Below are 14,821 nucleotides of genomic sequence, written 5' to 3'. Positions count from 1 at the left end.
TTTGGACGTTTCGTGAATCTCACAAATATCAAAAAGCTATACGACCGGGATTATACGTAATGAGGAGGAAAAGCAACAGGAAGAGGAATCGGGACAGAACTAAGAGGATAAAGGACATGATAAATATTTATTATTTTGTATAATTGTTCTCGGCTAAATCTACTCCAATGAAGAAGTGATGTCACTTGCGTGGTATATACTAAGTGAACTAATATGTGTCCTGAAATATTAATGGAACATGGTGGTTTGGCACTTCTATGTAGGGTTGCAACCTGAAATTATATAATGAATTATATAATGAAATACATTTCAGTAAGAGGGAGGTGTCCAATTGTTGTTGGTTTTTCGAGTTCAAGTTAGTTCAGGTTAGTTCAGGTTGCCACCGTTACATTACTATCAAAAGAATAAAAGAGTCTACAATACATAATTGACTTTTAGTTTTAGAGATTTAAAAAAAATTCATAAACAGGGTTCTTTCTTATTAAATTTAGAAACTACCTAGATGAAGAAAAATAGAATTTTCTCAAAAAACTTTCCCAAAAATTTTCCACGAAATAAAGTGTCTTACGGGACCGTGGAGTGAAAAGGGATGTTGGGTGGGGTAAAGTAAGGTAGGTAGGGTAACCAAAACGTGATTTTGAAAATTTTTAACGATACAAAGATTTGCATGGCCCCTGCGCAAGGATGACACATAAAATCGTGAAAGTTAAGTTAGATGGTAATACTGTTTGTGGTAATCCTTGCGTAAGGGCCATGCTAATCTTTTCCGTATTCTTCCAATTTTAGTATATGTACCGTCGAAGCGAGTACAACCTAACCTAACTGAAGCAAATATACACATAAATCACGTTTTATCACCTAAACCACCCAGCACCCTTTTTCACTCCACGGTCCCGTAAGACACTTTATTTCGTGAAAAATTTTTGGGAAAATTTTTTGAGAAAATTCAATTTTTCCTCATCTAGGTAGTTTTTAAATTTAATAAGAAAGAGCCCTGTTTTTGAATTTTTCAAAAATCTCTAAAACTAAAAGTGTCCCTTATGTACTGTGGATCCGAATAAAATTCATCTTCGCGACGAGGATAAGTCCTTCATTAGTTACAGCTTTCATCACCAGGCCCTGAAATACGAGATCGTTTTTGGGCAACTTTGAAACATCTTGTTCAGTACCTTCTTGCAAATGATGTTTAGATTTAATGATGATATTCTCCATCTTTCCGTTACTTCTAACGAACATTAAATAATCAGGCAGAAAGCATCAGATTCCATGTATATACGAATTGAAATAAGTAAAAAGAAGAAACATACGAATCGTAAAGACGCCTGTGAAAGGAGATCAATATCAGTTTTTATTTCGAGTCTAAACAACGTTTTCCATTAAGAAATATATTATATCTTTCATATTCCCAAACCCTGCCTATGTTAAAGTAGCGTTTCGATTCGTGCAATTGAAAGAACGAACTGAAGTAAATCAACCCAGAATGGGATCTCTACTTTCATACATTCATAAGCCATATTTTAAACATTGAAATTGTGTACTTCCTTTTAGAGCGTTGTGGAAGATTTTGTGGGATTGATTTGATTTGTAGTTTTGAAATAATATTACTCCCGTTCGCTTGTTTAAGACGTTTTGTATAGCGCAGCCCGAAACTACCCATCCCAAGGGAGTAGTTCTAGGTAATATATTCATTTTAAATGTGAGAGTAAGTCCATAACGCTAAGTGAACCCCATATGTATGTCACTGATAAATTTTCTTATGTATTGGACGGGGTTTAGGCAAAAACACAATCGTCCTTATGTTATTAGGATATTAACAAAAAGTGTGTGAAACGTATTAATTTTAATGCCATTGGGAAGTCAAGACCTACTAATTTTCTAAGAAGTCTTAATCCACACTAATCGGAAAATCGAAATTACTGCGAGCCCGCATCTGTAAGGTCTCTGATTAAGCCAATTTTAGTATATTCCTTATACGTTACAATACCTTCGTTTATGGTGGACTGAAATTAAAACTGCGCCATGAAGCTTAATTCGCAATAATAAACACTATTTAGCATGAGATATCTACTTAGTACTTACATATGCCAGCACCATCACAAATCTTTTGTCCTAAGAGTTCTCCATCGTTCATACATGTTCTACTATGTTCATTCATGTCACTCGCAAACTCACATGTTACCTCAGAATTTGATACTCGATTGTAAAGCTCTTAAGCTCCTGCCAAGATTTCTAAAATTTCTTTGAAGTCCTAATAGATATGGTCCCGTAAAGTGCGTCTCCTTTATGAATAATAGGAATTGCATGAACTAAGTGGTTTAATCAATTTTATGTGCAAGTTAATTTGGATTAAGCTAGATTTTCCCTGTTCAGCTTGGTAGGTATCGAATGACTCGGACTGAAATCTTTGCAAATGAATAGTTTAGGACAAAGCCGAGGTAACCTGAATTGATCGAAAAACATCGCAAATCCTTTAGAGGCCTCCAGAACTCTTACTTGAAACGAGTTCCTGAAGAAGAATTCATTCAGAAGCGTCAGAGGTTTTCCTTGAAGGAGTTTTAACTCTGAAAAAATATGCCCCAAAATCCTTACTTTGATTTCAAACGTATTCCTGGAGAAATTTCTGATTCGCTGTGACTTTTGAAAAGGCAGTTTAATTCTGGAATTTTATTCGCCAAGAAAGTTTGATTTGATTGCATTCTTTTGCGGTATCTTATGTTAGGGATTTCATGGAGAGTTCCTGACTTTATGAACGTTTCATTTGAAGTTTTTCTCATCTGCCAGGCTAATTCAAGAACTTTTACTACTATTGGTAAATCATCATTCAATAATGGGACATAAAGTGTAAATATAAGTTATCTTTTGAATACGGAAGACAATCCGAGAATTCTCTAGCGTTCTCGCAAAAAATGCAGGCAAATGAAACGTCCTCCATTTTCTGAATGAAAACGAGTTTGAAAAATTCTAATTAAAGCATCACGTTGTGAAAATCAAAAAGTACTTCCGTTTCGGAGCAATTTTTGTGGTCAAAATGGTGAACGTAATTTCACGCGACGCAATCCTTATTATAGCTCCCTCATGTTCCTGGAGATTCTCCCAAGTCTTAAAATTCCTAATCTCCTCCCGATTATTATTTCATTCAACCTGAAGTTGATAATCCTCTTGCGGAGACGAAAGCACAGCCGAGTTGTGACGCTTTCTGGGTTAAGTTAAGACGTTGAGATTGACATCGAGCTCAGGTAAAGCATGATCATGCTAATGCCTTTACTATGCTCAGCGCCGCAAGGGAAGCGAGAATTAATTCGGTATTATGTCTAATATGCGAAAACACATTTGGCTAATTCCAGAAAGACATGTATCGCCCCCTTAATGTGATCCCGGCTTCGCTACAATAGGGAAATTAAAATATCCGCGCTTTAGGTGGAAGCTCTAGATAAGATGATTGGGTTATCGAGTTAGATACTTCGCTCGACTACACTGGAGTTGCTCTGCAAACAAATATTTGCTCGTAAGATGTGATTGGATATATTTCTCTATAGTTTTAACGGCCAGAACGCTAATTTAGACTAAATAAACTGGTAAATACATCCCTAAAGCAGGTACACATAAACTCGGGTATGTATATAAAAGCCTTCGTAACGCTTTATAGAATAAAGGTAACAAGAGATAGACCCATTTCGCTAATATACGCGGCCTATGCCGCTTTGCCTAATATTTACTTTGCTAGAGTTAGTTGACGCAAATACATGGGCTGGCAAATTTTCCACTCCAAAGGAATAAAAATATTCCTTGTTGAGTCGAGCATCAAAAGCTCTATATCCAGAGACGCACTTAACTAATTGGCTGCACCGGCATCAAATGAGGGAAAAGTAAACGACGATAAACTGGCTGAGAGGGAATTAAATACAAGGCCCATGGATAAAGCAAACTTATTTCTTAGGGACCTTTTATAAGCTTACTAATATAGAGATGGACTTTCTATTTGCTGAGCCTGGATAGCTATTACTGACACCAAGTCAAAGGGTGACGTCACGGACTCCATCTAAGAGCCATTGCATTGCGTTAAGAGGACCTTATCTTTTCCCGCAAGCTTATCAAATTAATTGATCCATCATACGCATAAGGGCCTGTTTATTTTGGAGACAGCGACCCTCTTCATTTCGTGACCCTCAAAATAGCATATAACTCACTTAGACCTGAATTAGCCTATGACGTCGCCTGGTCGATCAGTTTCTGGATTCAATTACGTTCTTTGAAATAGTGTTTTTGCTTTGACTTGGAAAATAAATAGGATAAAAATCTTCTCAAATAAAAACCCATCAGCAAAAGGAAGAAACTGTTTACTTGGACGTTAACTTGAATTAGACAAAGAATGACGGGTAATGAAGGATTAAAAATTCTCGCCTCGGGGGGTTATTTTTTATTAGAATACTCAAAACACCACTGATCTTTTAAATTGGTGCTCTTAGAGAGGGGTGTCATCACGCCTACTGGTAATTAAAGCTTTGTGTACAAAATTCCCGAACTCTTTATTTAGTGGCTGATGGAAGAAATTAAAAACGGGATTAAAGATTTTTTGCTCGGATCTTGAGCGAAGGAAACGAATGGGAAGGGCATTAAGTTGCTGCCTCATAATTGGCTAGAACGTTTTTCTTAATTTTTGTATGCAGAGGCGCTCAAATGACCAATAAAGCCTCTTCTAGTTCCCATTTTTTAGTCACCCAATAGGTTTGCTTGTCTTATACTCTGTTAAAATTAGTGCAATTTCTTGTTACGAAACCTCAATTAAGTATAAATTATTGTGGGCGCCGCAAATGATGCCGGCACAACATTGGAGTTAAAAGGGAAGAAAAATTTCGGATTCCGCCACTGGTAGGGGTAGAAGTTCATCGTCGGCAGCCGATTTGTTCCGGTTACTTAGTATTTTTACCAGTCCCGCACCGAAGCCGGAATCTAAGGACAGGGGATTAAAATGTAATAACTTTGCTGCAAGAGAAATTACATTTTTAATTTGAATAACTTATTTTTCGTGTTGATATAAGAATTTGTCCCGAAGAGCAAATCCCTCTAAGACGTGCTCAAGCCGTAAAAATTCCTTTCAGCCCTAACGTTTAATTACAAAATCAAATCGTATAATGCAGCTGAACTGCCGGAACACATTCTTTCACATCCTAAAATTTGGAATCTCCAATACATAAAAAATACCTGCTTTAGAAATATCTCCTTAACTAGGTGCTAATTACGGAACGGAGTAACTAACGCTATATCAAGTTGACTAAAATCTGATCACGTTCTGATTTTGATCTCGGCACGTAATGAAAAATTACATTTTCGTTAAGGCACTCTAGCCGTGGGGGTTTTGAAAGAATGAGTAGACTTTTGATGAAAAAATTACCTTAAGGCCTGTTAAACTCTAAAGGAGAAGAATGAGGAAGCCTAAAAATTAGACGGGAAAGGAAAATGGATGCTGGAGGTTTTGTAGTCAACGGCTATGGAATCTTTTTCGAAATTTGAAGCTTCGCATAAAAGCCTGGACAACTGGAAATACGATTTGAGTGGGAATGACCCAACAAAAAGTGGTAAAATAGCAGTCTGTAGATCCTGAAACTAGTGGGTGTACCTAACGATGTATTCCCCAAAAAGCTAGCTATATCAAGCTATTATTATAGCCGTTCAGCTGCACATCTTATAAACTCTGGGAGCTGATGAAAAAGGTTTCAAAAAAAAGTAAAGCCTTGATGTTCTACATCTTGGAAAGCAGCTATGTGTTTATACGAAATTTTGGCTTTATTTTTGGGTGTATAATAAATGCTTTTAAAAATATTGATTTCGGGACACCCTGTATAGTTTTCATAAACATGACAAAAATTGTATTGATTTTTTTTAGTTGGGCAATTCTTCACGCGTTTTAAAAGCCCGCCTTGGTTAGTCTCAGACAAAATAATTGTTCTGTTTGATTTCCAAATAAGATGTCCAACATTTGTCGTCGAAAATTTGGAATGTTATTCTTTTGGCCGCTTTCATACCACCAATAATAAGCGATGGTAGTTTAAAAAAAAATCATTACTTCCAGATACTAATTAGACCAGGGTAATTTGCAGCAAGTTTAACCTTATACAGGCTCTACTCCTGAGGGTTATAAATCTCGAGTAAAGCAGTCGATACTTCAAAAAGGTAGTAAATCCAAAAACCTTAATGAAATCGCAGTCTCGGTTATTGGGCCCGAGTTCGGGTAAAACTTAAGCACGTCTTTTTTCTCCTAAATCAAAATTCTGTCAACCCACTTCGCGATACCGCTAATATCGTATGCAGAAGCCCGCACAGTTCTGTTATCAAATAAAATATATGGCTAGTTTATTTACTTAAAAACTGGGGAAACCAGAGATTATCTGAACCCGGAGTTTCGTTTTTGAATTATTGGGGAAATAAGATTGTGCATAAAGAATATGGGGTCTTTAGGGGAAATTTATGAATGAGAAAAATAACGGTGTGGATGCGAGAATACGCAATTTTATCTCCTCTTTTTTCCATTCAGCAATTATAACTAGTCACATGATTAAAGAACTGCTACCCCTATTTATTTGCTCCGAGTGACTTTAATTCTGAAAAATGCAAATATTTAGCCAAGTCCTTCAAAGTGGCCCATTGATCCACTGGAACGGTCGCATAATAAAAGCTTATTTAAGGTTCCCAACTTATCAATTTTGCTCTAAAGATTAATCCATAGAGTCTAATTTTAAACTTGGCAATTGGATAATAGAGCATATGGTATTATTTGTGAAACGATGCTGTGCATGGCAGAAGCAAGCAGAAGTGAGTGCGAAATGGTGCGAAGCTAAACTAAAAATTTTTATATTTTTAACATTATTTTAAAATGTCTTTAGAGTTCACGAAACCCTATATCAAACAGAATTAATCTTTTTCTACGGCATTGTTTCCTTATCTCACTTATTTATTCGCTAATTAGTCTGGCATGATGACAGTAATTCAGTGCGCGACTACTGGGCTCTTTCGCCCATAGATCAGTAGATTTCTAAAACATGCAATTATCAAAATAACCAAGTTTCAAACCATCAATGACATGGATATTGCCATGTTAAACGAGGACAAAAAAAAGCTCTCAAAGGAGGCAAGTGCTTTCTTACCAAACGGTGATCGGCTGGCAGTGTCAAGGGAAATAAGCATAAACGCAAAAGAGACTTCTTGTGGATTATGGTGTTTGAAAGGCAGTTGGTTGCAATCTTTTGCGAACAAAAAGGCCTACGTCATTTTGTATGGACTTCTAGGGTGCATATTTTCAGCTTCGTTTGCTTACTTCAATGGAACTATCACCACCTTGGAAAAGAGATTCAAAATACCAAGTAGGACCACAGGTACGCTTTCACCATTCAAATTCCAACATCTAATAACTCCATTTTTAAGGCGTGATATCGGTAGGCAATGATCTGAGTCAGCTACTAATGTCAGTCATACTTAGCTATTACACTGGCAGGGGCCACAGGCCTAGATGGATGGCCTTGGGAATGTACACAGTAGTGCTATTTTGCATAATGACAGCCATGCCTCACTTTTTATATGGGGCTGGGCTAGATGCTTTATCTCTCACCGAAGAGTATCAAACCTACAATAACTACTCCACAGAATTTATTCTAAACCAACAAAAGAAGTTTCTATGTGCCAATAACACGAGGAAAGACGTACATTGTGAGAGGGAAAGTGGCAACTACTTCCCTCAGCTGATTTTGTTTACAGCTCAATTCATATCTGGAATTGGGGGGTCCCTGTATTACACATTAGGGGTGTCTTACATGGACGATAACATTAAGAGGTCCAAAACTCCCGCTTTGTTCAGTAAGTATGTAATACGATCTGAAGATTGTTTATGTTACTATCTCTTTAAGATGACGATTTGCTATGACGATATGATAATAAGCCAAGTTAAATATTTGATATTTCAAACCGTATTGTCACGAAGCAATTTTCAGTAAAATTGTCATGCTACTTTCAGGTTTCTCTTACTTCATAAGAATGTTAGGCCCAGGAATTGGACACGGCCTAGCCTCCGTTTGCCTCAAAATATACATAGCCCCTACCTTAACCCCAACGATAGACATCAAAGACCCCAGATGGTTAGGGGCTTGGTGGTTAGGGTGGATCATATTAGCTCTAATTCTCTTTGTGTTTGCTTCTCTACTAGCCCTGTTTCCCAAAACCTTACCTAGGGCTGCTATAAGGAAGGAAATTAAGAGGCAGGTTTCTAGGCTATCGAATAAACCTATGGAGGCTGAACCTCCTTTACCTTCATTTAAAGGTAGATAACACCAAGTATTTTTCCTTCGATGAAAACATCGTGCTTTTAGATATGATTAAAACCTTCAGAAGACTGGCCTCAAACCGCACTTTAATGCTGAACAACTTCGCAGCGGTATTCTACTTCTTAGGTTACATGCCCTATTGGATTTTCCTGCCAAAATACATAGAAACTCAATACAGGCAATCAGCCTCGGCTTCCAGTCTCATAACTGGTAGTGCTGGATTAGTTTTCTCAGCCATAGGGATTTTGCTATCTGGGCTGATTATTTCAAAATTCAAACCGAGAGCCCGGTACTTGGCTGCCTGGAATGTTATAGTAGGAGCTATATCGGTTTTAGGGATTGTCTCATATGCTTATTTGGGATGTGCTGATAATGACAATAGAGCACCTTTGTTGCCAAATGGAGAGTAGGTATTTATTGTTTTATACAGGGTATTCTGAAATTAAAGTACAATAATTAAAGGGCAAATTCTACGTTGGAAAATATGAGTCCATATAGTCTATATGTACGGACCCGAAAACGCTTTATTAGTAAAGGTATAGGATGGTAGAATATGTTTTGAGATTTTGTAGTTCCAATTTCAAGTGGTTCTAGCACGTTCTGCCGTTTCTAGATAGGGGTGGATTTTTTGAACTTCGCATTCCTAATTCGGTCAAAGATGCCTTTTGAATCGTCTTTGAATCTCTAACCATCTTCGAGTTGTTAGAGCAACATACTAGAGCAAAAGAATGAATAAACGTGTTTATGGTCGACATTTGAAGTTCCACTTCAGGCATTTTAAGATCGAAAAATTTCCTTATTTTGCAGATTTTTTAAAAATTTCTACCCTTTTAATGCAACTATAAATAAAAAAGAGATTTTGCTTTATAAGTATAACTTTCTAGAGAAAAATTAAAATCTTTTTAGTTGAAGCCTTTTGTAGTAATGCAGAACACTATTTGTATACAAGCCCAGAAGTGTTTGGTTTCTCATAGTTAATTATCGTCCCTAATTTGGACTTTTTTTACGTTAATTTAGCGCTTTTCGCCTTTTGTGTTAATTATATTGCCCTCAATGAACGAACTTATTTAACACCAAATTGCCCAAAATCAATAAGTATTTAGTGAATCATGAAATCTGAAACTGGCTCGATATGTTCAGAATCTTTTTTCTTTAATCGCAATTTTCTCCGATAGTATCACATTAGAGATTAAGCTTATTTAACAAAATAGCATTGGTCTTTCGCAAAGATATTTTTCATTTAGAAAAAAATGCACTTCATTGGTCACCATTTTTGCACCTACACCCGGTATAATGCACCCTCCTTTTAAAAGGTAGTCCAAGCCTTCCGACATCACTTTGTCTCATTCCAACTAACTTTCTGCAAAAGCTGGGACGTTGTAATTGAGTGTGGGCTACTTTGTATATCCGACTTTGAGCGGTGAACCAGCTAAGGTAATACAATCAAATTTCTAGACTAAATCCAATTTCCAAATGCAACTTCAACTGCCACTGCGACTACGTGAAATACAATCCAGTTTGTTCTGCTGATGGCAGTTCCACCTTTGTGTCCGCTTGCCATGCTGGGTGCAAGAAAGTGCTAGATTTGAATGGTACTGAGGGCTTCGGAGACTGTACCTGCATAATAAACCAAGCAAAGAATGTAACAGATTCAATTGAAATAATTGACTATGTGAAGGCTGGAAGTTGCCCCGTGAACTGCTTGAATCAATTTTATATGTTTTTGTGTGTTTTGTGTATTTTGAAGTTTAGTGGAGCTACAGGGAGAGCTGCAAATTTCCTAGTAACTGTAAGGTAAGTTTTTGGCTTACAGCTCTACAGCGCAGATACTTAAAATCTACAATAAAATCTAGATGTGTGGAAGAAAAAGATAAGTCCGTGGCCATGGGATTTGGACTAATGCTAATGAGCCTATGCGCTTTCGTGCCTTCTCCAATTTTGTTTGGAATCATTATGGGTACCTGCAGAGCAAGTTTCAATATTCCATACTAAATCACTCTTAATTTTAGACAAAGCCTGTTTAGTCTGGGGAAAAACATGTAGTGGAAACGGCAATTGCTGGCTATATAATGGGGAAACACTTAGGTACACTGTGAACTTCACTGCAGCAGTTTTTGTCTTAATTGGGACCATTTTTGATGGTGGAGTGTGCTATTATGTGAAAAACTTGCAAATATTTGATGAAGAAATTGAGCTCGATGAAGACATTGCCACAACAATAAATTAAGTTTCGTTAATCACAATGTGTTTTTGTAAGACACAGACTACGGGCGAAACAATATATATTATATACACTTTATTAAATTTAAAAACTAATTTGTCCATAGAAAATTTGTTCGGTAAACTCAAGTGTGGAAAACTGTTCAAAAATCTGTTTCCACAATATTATTTTCCAAACTTCTTACTTTTCCAGTTGGTCGCCTTACACTTTCAGAGGATGAAGGTATTTCTTGACTGCTGTTTAGCTTATTTTCCAACCTCTTAACCTCCTGCAACCTTTGCAAACTCGAAAAATCGCTATCATGATCGTCTCCCACTGTATTTGCTATAGCTGAAAGTGAGGAGTTCGTTAGGGCTGAATTAGTGGTTGAAGTCCTTGAGGTGGATTTGGCAAGATTCATATTATTCCGCAGTGGTGGTACTAAGTCTCCCTCGCTAAGATAAGAATTTATCCTATCACTCCTACTAGATCTGCTTCCAGAAGTGTTCAATCTGCCCTCACTTTGATGCATTACTTCAGTAGGGCTGAGAGTTAGAGCCATTTGCTCCTCATCAGCTTCAGATTCTTCGTTTCGCCTGCTGTTGAGACCGTTCATGGAGTCATTATTATAAATATTACGGATGTTGTTAGTTCTCATAAAGTTCAAGCCTGAATCCGACTCTCTTCTGGAGTTGTGATTTTTGTAAAGTTCAATTTTGCCTATGAAAGGCAGTAACGCAATAGTAGTCAAAATTGCCAGAACTTTGAAGCATAGAGTGAGGATTGAGATGAATATGGCAAAATTATTTGAGTAGAACTGGCAAGTCTTTTTCCCCCATATTTGGCAAAAATTGTCTGGAAAATTGCGAATTATTTAAACAGTGTTACTTAATACAGTCCATTACCAACCTACCGGCAATAACATCATAAATAGCTCTGATAGGTAGATAAGGAATCAAGGTTAATAAGGTCAAAGATAGTCCCAGGGTTAAAGCCTTGTCCTTGCTGTCTACTGCCCTAAGGTTTATGATTAAAGAGGTAATATATGTAGTCCCCAGTAGGGCCGATGAAACTACTGCATGTGCTTGAGCTAAAGTCCAAAATGTCGAGCAGTTGTCTGCATCACACGACCCATCTGAGGCTGTTGTAATTCCATTTAAACCACAAGTACAGTTTTCGTATATCTTAAAAACAATGTCTAAGTCAAAATTTAAAACTAACACAAAAATTTACATTTATCGAAGCATCATACGAGGTGCACCCTGCCCAGCAAGGGGAGAAATGAGTCTCCCCATTAAGACAAATAGGGTGAAACGGACCATCAAGGAAACATCCACAATTCCAGCTGCAGTAGGGCAAACTGAGTCTCCCTCCAAACTCGTTCTTCAACTGACCAGCGCAGGTAAAAAACCGAGTGGCAGCAAAAGTAATTAAAACTGCTACGAACGATTTAATATTCCAGTAAATTAAGTATTTGGGCTTGGGCTTTAACTTGGCAATTACTAGCCCAGCAGCTACATAAGACACAGCGATCAAGGGTTGCTTCAGCAAGTTGGTGCTGATTTGTATCAAAGCAGGATCACTGTAACCTGAAGCGTCATTGTATTTGGAGACGTGGTATTTCACCTGATTGAAATCCTTTTCTTTGATGTTGAAATTTACTATGGCTGCTTGCATGAACATCATCGCCGTTATATTGAGGAGAACGATTTTGTTTTTGAGGAGGCGCCACAAACTTTTGAAGAAGCCTAAAATATATTTGAAATTGAATTATTTCAAACCCTAAAGTTAATATTTTAAAAATTTTGAAAAGATTTTAAGGCTAAAGTCGGAGAAACTTGGTTTTGAAAAATGTTCATCAATCTTCAGAAGTGTCTAATTTTCAAGGGTTTAAGATTTTCTCCCTCCCATGGATATAATCTTTTAACAACTCGTTTCAGAGGTTTGAAAGCGGCAAAATTTCTACCACTTTTATTGAGACACTCTTGTATTCTTACCATCAGTGTGAGATTTGAACTCAGGACTAACAATATTTCCTGCTGCAATACTCAATAAACTATTAACCGATTTCCTTAGAAGAGTGTTGGGCATCACCTTAGGGAACATGGCTATCAATGTACCTGCTATGATTAGAAGGGAAGCAACTAGCAGCCAAACTGAAGAACAAAATGATTAGTTTTAATGTCTAATTTGTTTCTAAAGGACTGTTACCTACGGATACAAATATATTTTCCCTGGAATATATGTAGGGCATCCAGGCGCTGTAGATACCAGACTGCTTTCCCATTCTCTGTGAGGCAAAGATTAGAGCTACAGACAAAAGGGACTTGTTTATAGCGAGATTTGATTTGTTTATATTATTTTTTGTTCGTCAAGATTATTTTTTAAATACACCACCACTTTTTATGGTAAAAATTCATCAAATAAATAATCTTACGTAGCTCTACAGTGTGTCTCAAATTTCACTATAACTGTGAGATTTTTTTCTTATTTAAGCAGCTTCATAGATCTCACCGTTTCAATATTACAATAGTTATACTGGAAAAATTAATTTCTTATGAATTTGAAAATTTAGAAAGTCTATCCGAACGGACCATTTTGGAATATGGAAAGTATATTTGGAAATTTCAACTTCAAAATATGAAGCTATAAAAGTTCAATAGGACAAGACATTCAAAGCTTTTCATTGTTTTCCCCAAAATCCTCATAGTATTTTTTAAATCTGTTTTAAAAACGGAAATGTTCACTTTATACGGAGGTTCTTCAATATAAGTGCTCATTGTACAATTATTTTCAACAATAATTCCTTATTCTTTTTTTCCTAATACGTACCAATAAAAATAGGACTTTGATTTGAAGATGTATTATCATCAATGTAAGTTACCCCATGAGCAATAAAGGATACGGTATAGAGAGCATAAACCACCTGATACAGAATGATAATTCCAAAAGCTATTACTTGGTTGTTGATATTGACTGAAAGGTCCGTTAATTGTGCATTTTTTTCGATTTGGCATAATACTGGCCCTGAAACACATATATGCAAAGTCACCACTCTTTATATTCCTAAAAATCATACTACCATTTACTGTATCTAAGTCAGTTTCTTCTTGCCTGAAAGGCTGGTAAATCTCCGGGATTGCTAAAATAATACAGGAAATTCCAAGGTATATTGTTAACGCTCCAAGCCAATTGGGCCTATGCATGCGATTCCCCCAATATGCCAGAAAGAGGGCAAACAATCCGACAAATATTTCATTAGTATAGATTAGCCAATCTACAAATTGACCAATAAATTCATCAGCGAGTCATATTAACTAGCGACTTACCCACTGTATCCTGGGATATATCATAATGTTTGCTCCATATCTGGGAAGTTCCCCTGAAGTATTTAACAACAATCCCGCTTAAAAGTCCTGCAACAGTGAGCACTCCCAAAAAACACCTTGGTTTAGCGTACTTCTCCAAGTTAAGCTTTTGAGCCAAACATGGCAGGGCACTGCAGCCACAATCGATATCATTTTTGTAGTCACCTAAAGGGGCTACAAAGCTTCCCTCATCACCTGTGGAATCTGTTCTTAAAAGATCTGTTGGGTGAACCATTTTTTCATTTTAACGCACTAGGTCATCATGAAACTATTATTATTTTCATTTCACGCGAATAATCGTTACTAGATAAAAGAGAGATAAGAGCATTAAGCTAGGTCTTATCCTTATCAGTTGCTTATTTCAATAAATGTGAGGTCTTAGTACTGACGGGGTGATTCATGATCCCACTTAAAGTACCCATGATAATTGTAGGTATTTTCCTCGAATTGGAGATCTAATTGCTAATTTTTGAGATGGCTATTACGGCGGAACGAACTTCCAGGCGTAATGTAAGCAATTAGCATTGTAAAGCTACAGTCCTAAATCCCCATCTCTAAGATATCGACGGTTTCCGACTTAAAAACTAATTACATAAATATTGTCCATTAATACCATCGATTAAGAGGAAGCCCGTAGTTTCTAAAACGGCAGCTTCAAACTTTGGCACAAGGAAGTTTTTAAAGTGTCTTGGAAACTTTTCTATTCGTTGCTAGGTATTAGCGCAGAAACTATACCTTCGGACGTCTTTCTATGAGCCAGAGCGAAATTGATCGATTTAGAATAGCTATTATAAGAAGGCAACAGGGTCGGCTAGGGACTCTTCTCTAAATTAGCTGTTCCATGCCTGAATCTCACATAACATTCATCTACACCTAAACCGGTTTGAGGATATCTTCTCTTCAAAAGTCCATCATGCACCAATATCTGTTCTCTTGGTAAA

The 14,821-nt window shown here is 36.9% G+C and overlaps 2 protein-coding genes, 1 non-coding gene and 1 pseudogene across 3 annotated transcripts; 2 read left to right on the top strand and 2 right to left on the bottom strand.

The window, feature by feature from the left end:
- Positions 1–622: 622 nt before the first annotated feature.
- Positions 623–719, top strand: LOC136417345 (U6 spliceosomal RNA; annotated as a pseudogene).
- LOC136417343 (U6 spliceosomal RNA) lies at positions 703–810 on the bottom strand. Its single transcript, XR_010752803.1, has one exon. It is a non-coding gene; the product is annotated as a U6 spliceosomal RNA (small nuclear RNA).
- Positions 811–6,773: 5,963 nt separating this feature from the next.
- On the top strand, positions 6,774–10,555 carry LOC136417202 (solute carrier organic anion transporter family member 74D-like). Its single transcript, XM_066402773.1, has 7 exons — positions 6,774–7,370; positions 7,420–7,848; positions 8,006–8,308; positions 8,358–8,718; positions 9,768–10,106; positions 10,166–10,269; positions 10,322–10,555. Exons 1-7 carry the CDS (start codon positions 7,079–7,081, stop codon positions 10,537–10,539), a joined length of 2,046 nt encoding a protein of 681 aa, XP_066258870.1. The 5' UTR covers positions 6,774–7,078; the 3' UTR covers positions 10,540–10,555.
- Positions 10,556–10,604: 49 nt separating this feature from the next.
- LOC136417201 (solute carrier organic anion transporter family member 2A1-like) lies at positions 10,605–14,154 on the bottom strand. The gene is made up of 8 exons (XM_066402772.1): positions 13,842–14,154; positions 13,595–13,789; positions 13,345–13,539; positions 12,724–12,822; positions 12,510–12,668; positions 11,746–12,260; positions 11,426–11,696; positions 10,605–11,367 (listed from the first exon to the last, which is right to left on the bottom strand). Exons 1-8 carry the CDS (start codon positions 14,113–14,115, stop codon positions 10,676–10,678), a joined length of 2,400 nt encoding a protein of 799 aa, XP_066258869.1. The 5' UTR covers positions 14,116–14,154; the 3' UTR covers positions 10,605–10,675.
- Positions 14,155–14,821: the final 667 nt, after the last annotated feature.

Source organism: Euwallacea similis, chromosome 27, assembly GCF_039881205.1.
Source record: "Euwallacea similis isolate ESF13 chromosome 27, ESF131.1, whole genome shotgun sequence".
Lineage (NCBI taxonomy): Eukaryota > Metazoa > Arthropoda > Insecta > Coleoptera > Curculionidae > Euwallacea > Euwallacea similis.
Note: the sequence above shows the minus strand (reverse complement) of the source record. Positions and strands in the feature narration are given on the sequence as shown.

Bases quoted from the DNA above. Each gene is read 5' to 3' on its own strand.
- LOC136417202 (XM_066402773.1), top strand. From the start codon at position 7,079: ATGGATATTGCCATGTTAAACGAGGACAAAAAAAAGCTCTCAAAGGAG. The intron at 8,309-8,357 runs GTAGATAACACC...TCGTGCTTTTAG, and splicing joins TCCTTTACCTTCATTTAAAG to ATATGATTAAAACCTTCAGA. The intron at 10,270-10,321 runs GTACCTGCAGAG...TCTTAATTTTAG, and splicing joins TTTGTTTGGAATCATTATGG to ACAAAGCCTGTTTAGTCTGG.
- LOC136417201 (XM_066402772.1), bottom strand. From the start codon at position 14,115: ATGGTTCACCCAACAGATCTTTTAAGAACAGATTCCACAGGTGATGAG. The intron at 13,790-13,841 runs GTAAGTCGCTAG...GTCAATTTGTAG, and splicing joins TATATCCCAGGATACAGTGG to ATTGGCTAATCTATACTAAT. The intron at 11,697-11,745 runs GTAAATTTTTGT...ATTGTTTTTAAG, and splicing joins CGTATGATGCTTCGATAAAT to ATATACGAAAACTGTACTTG.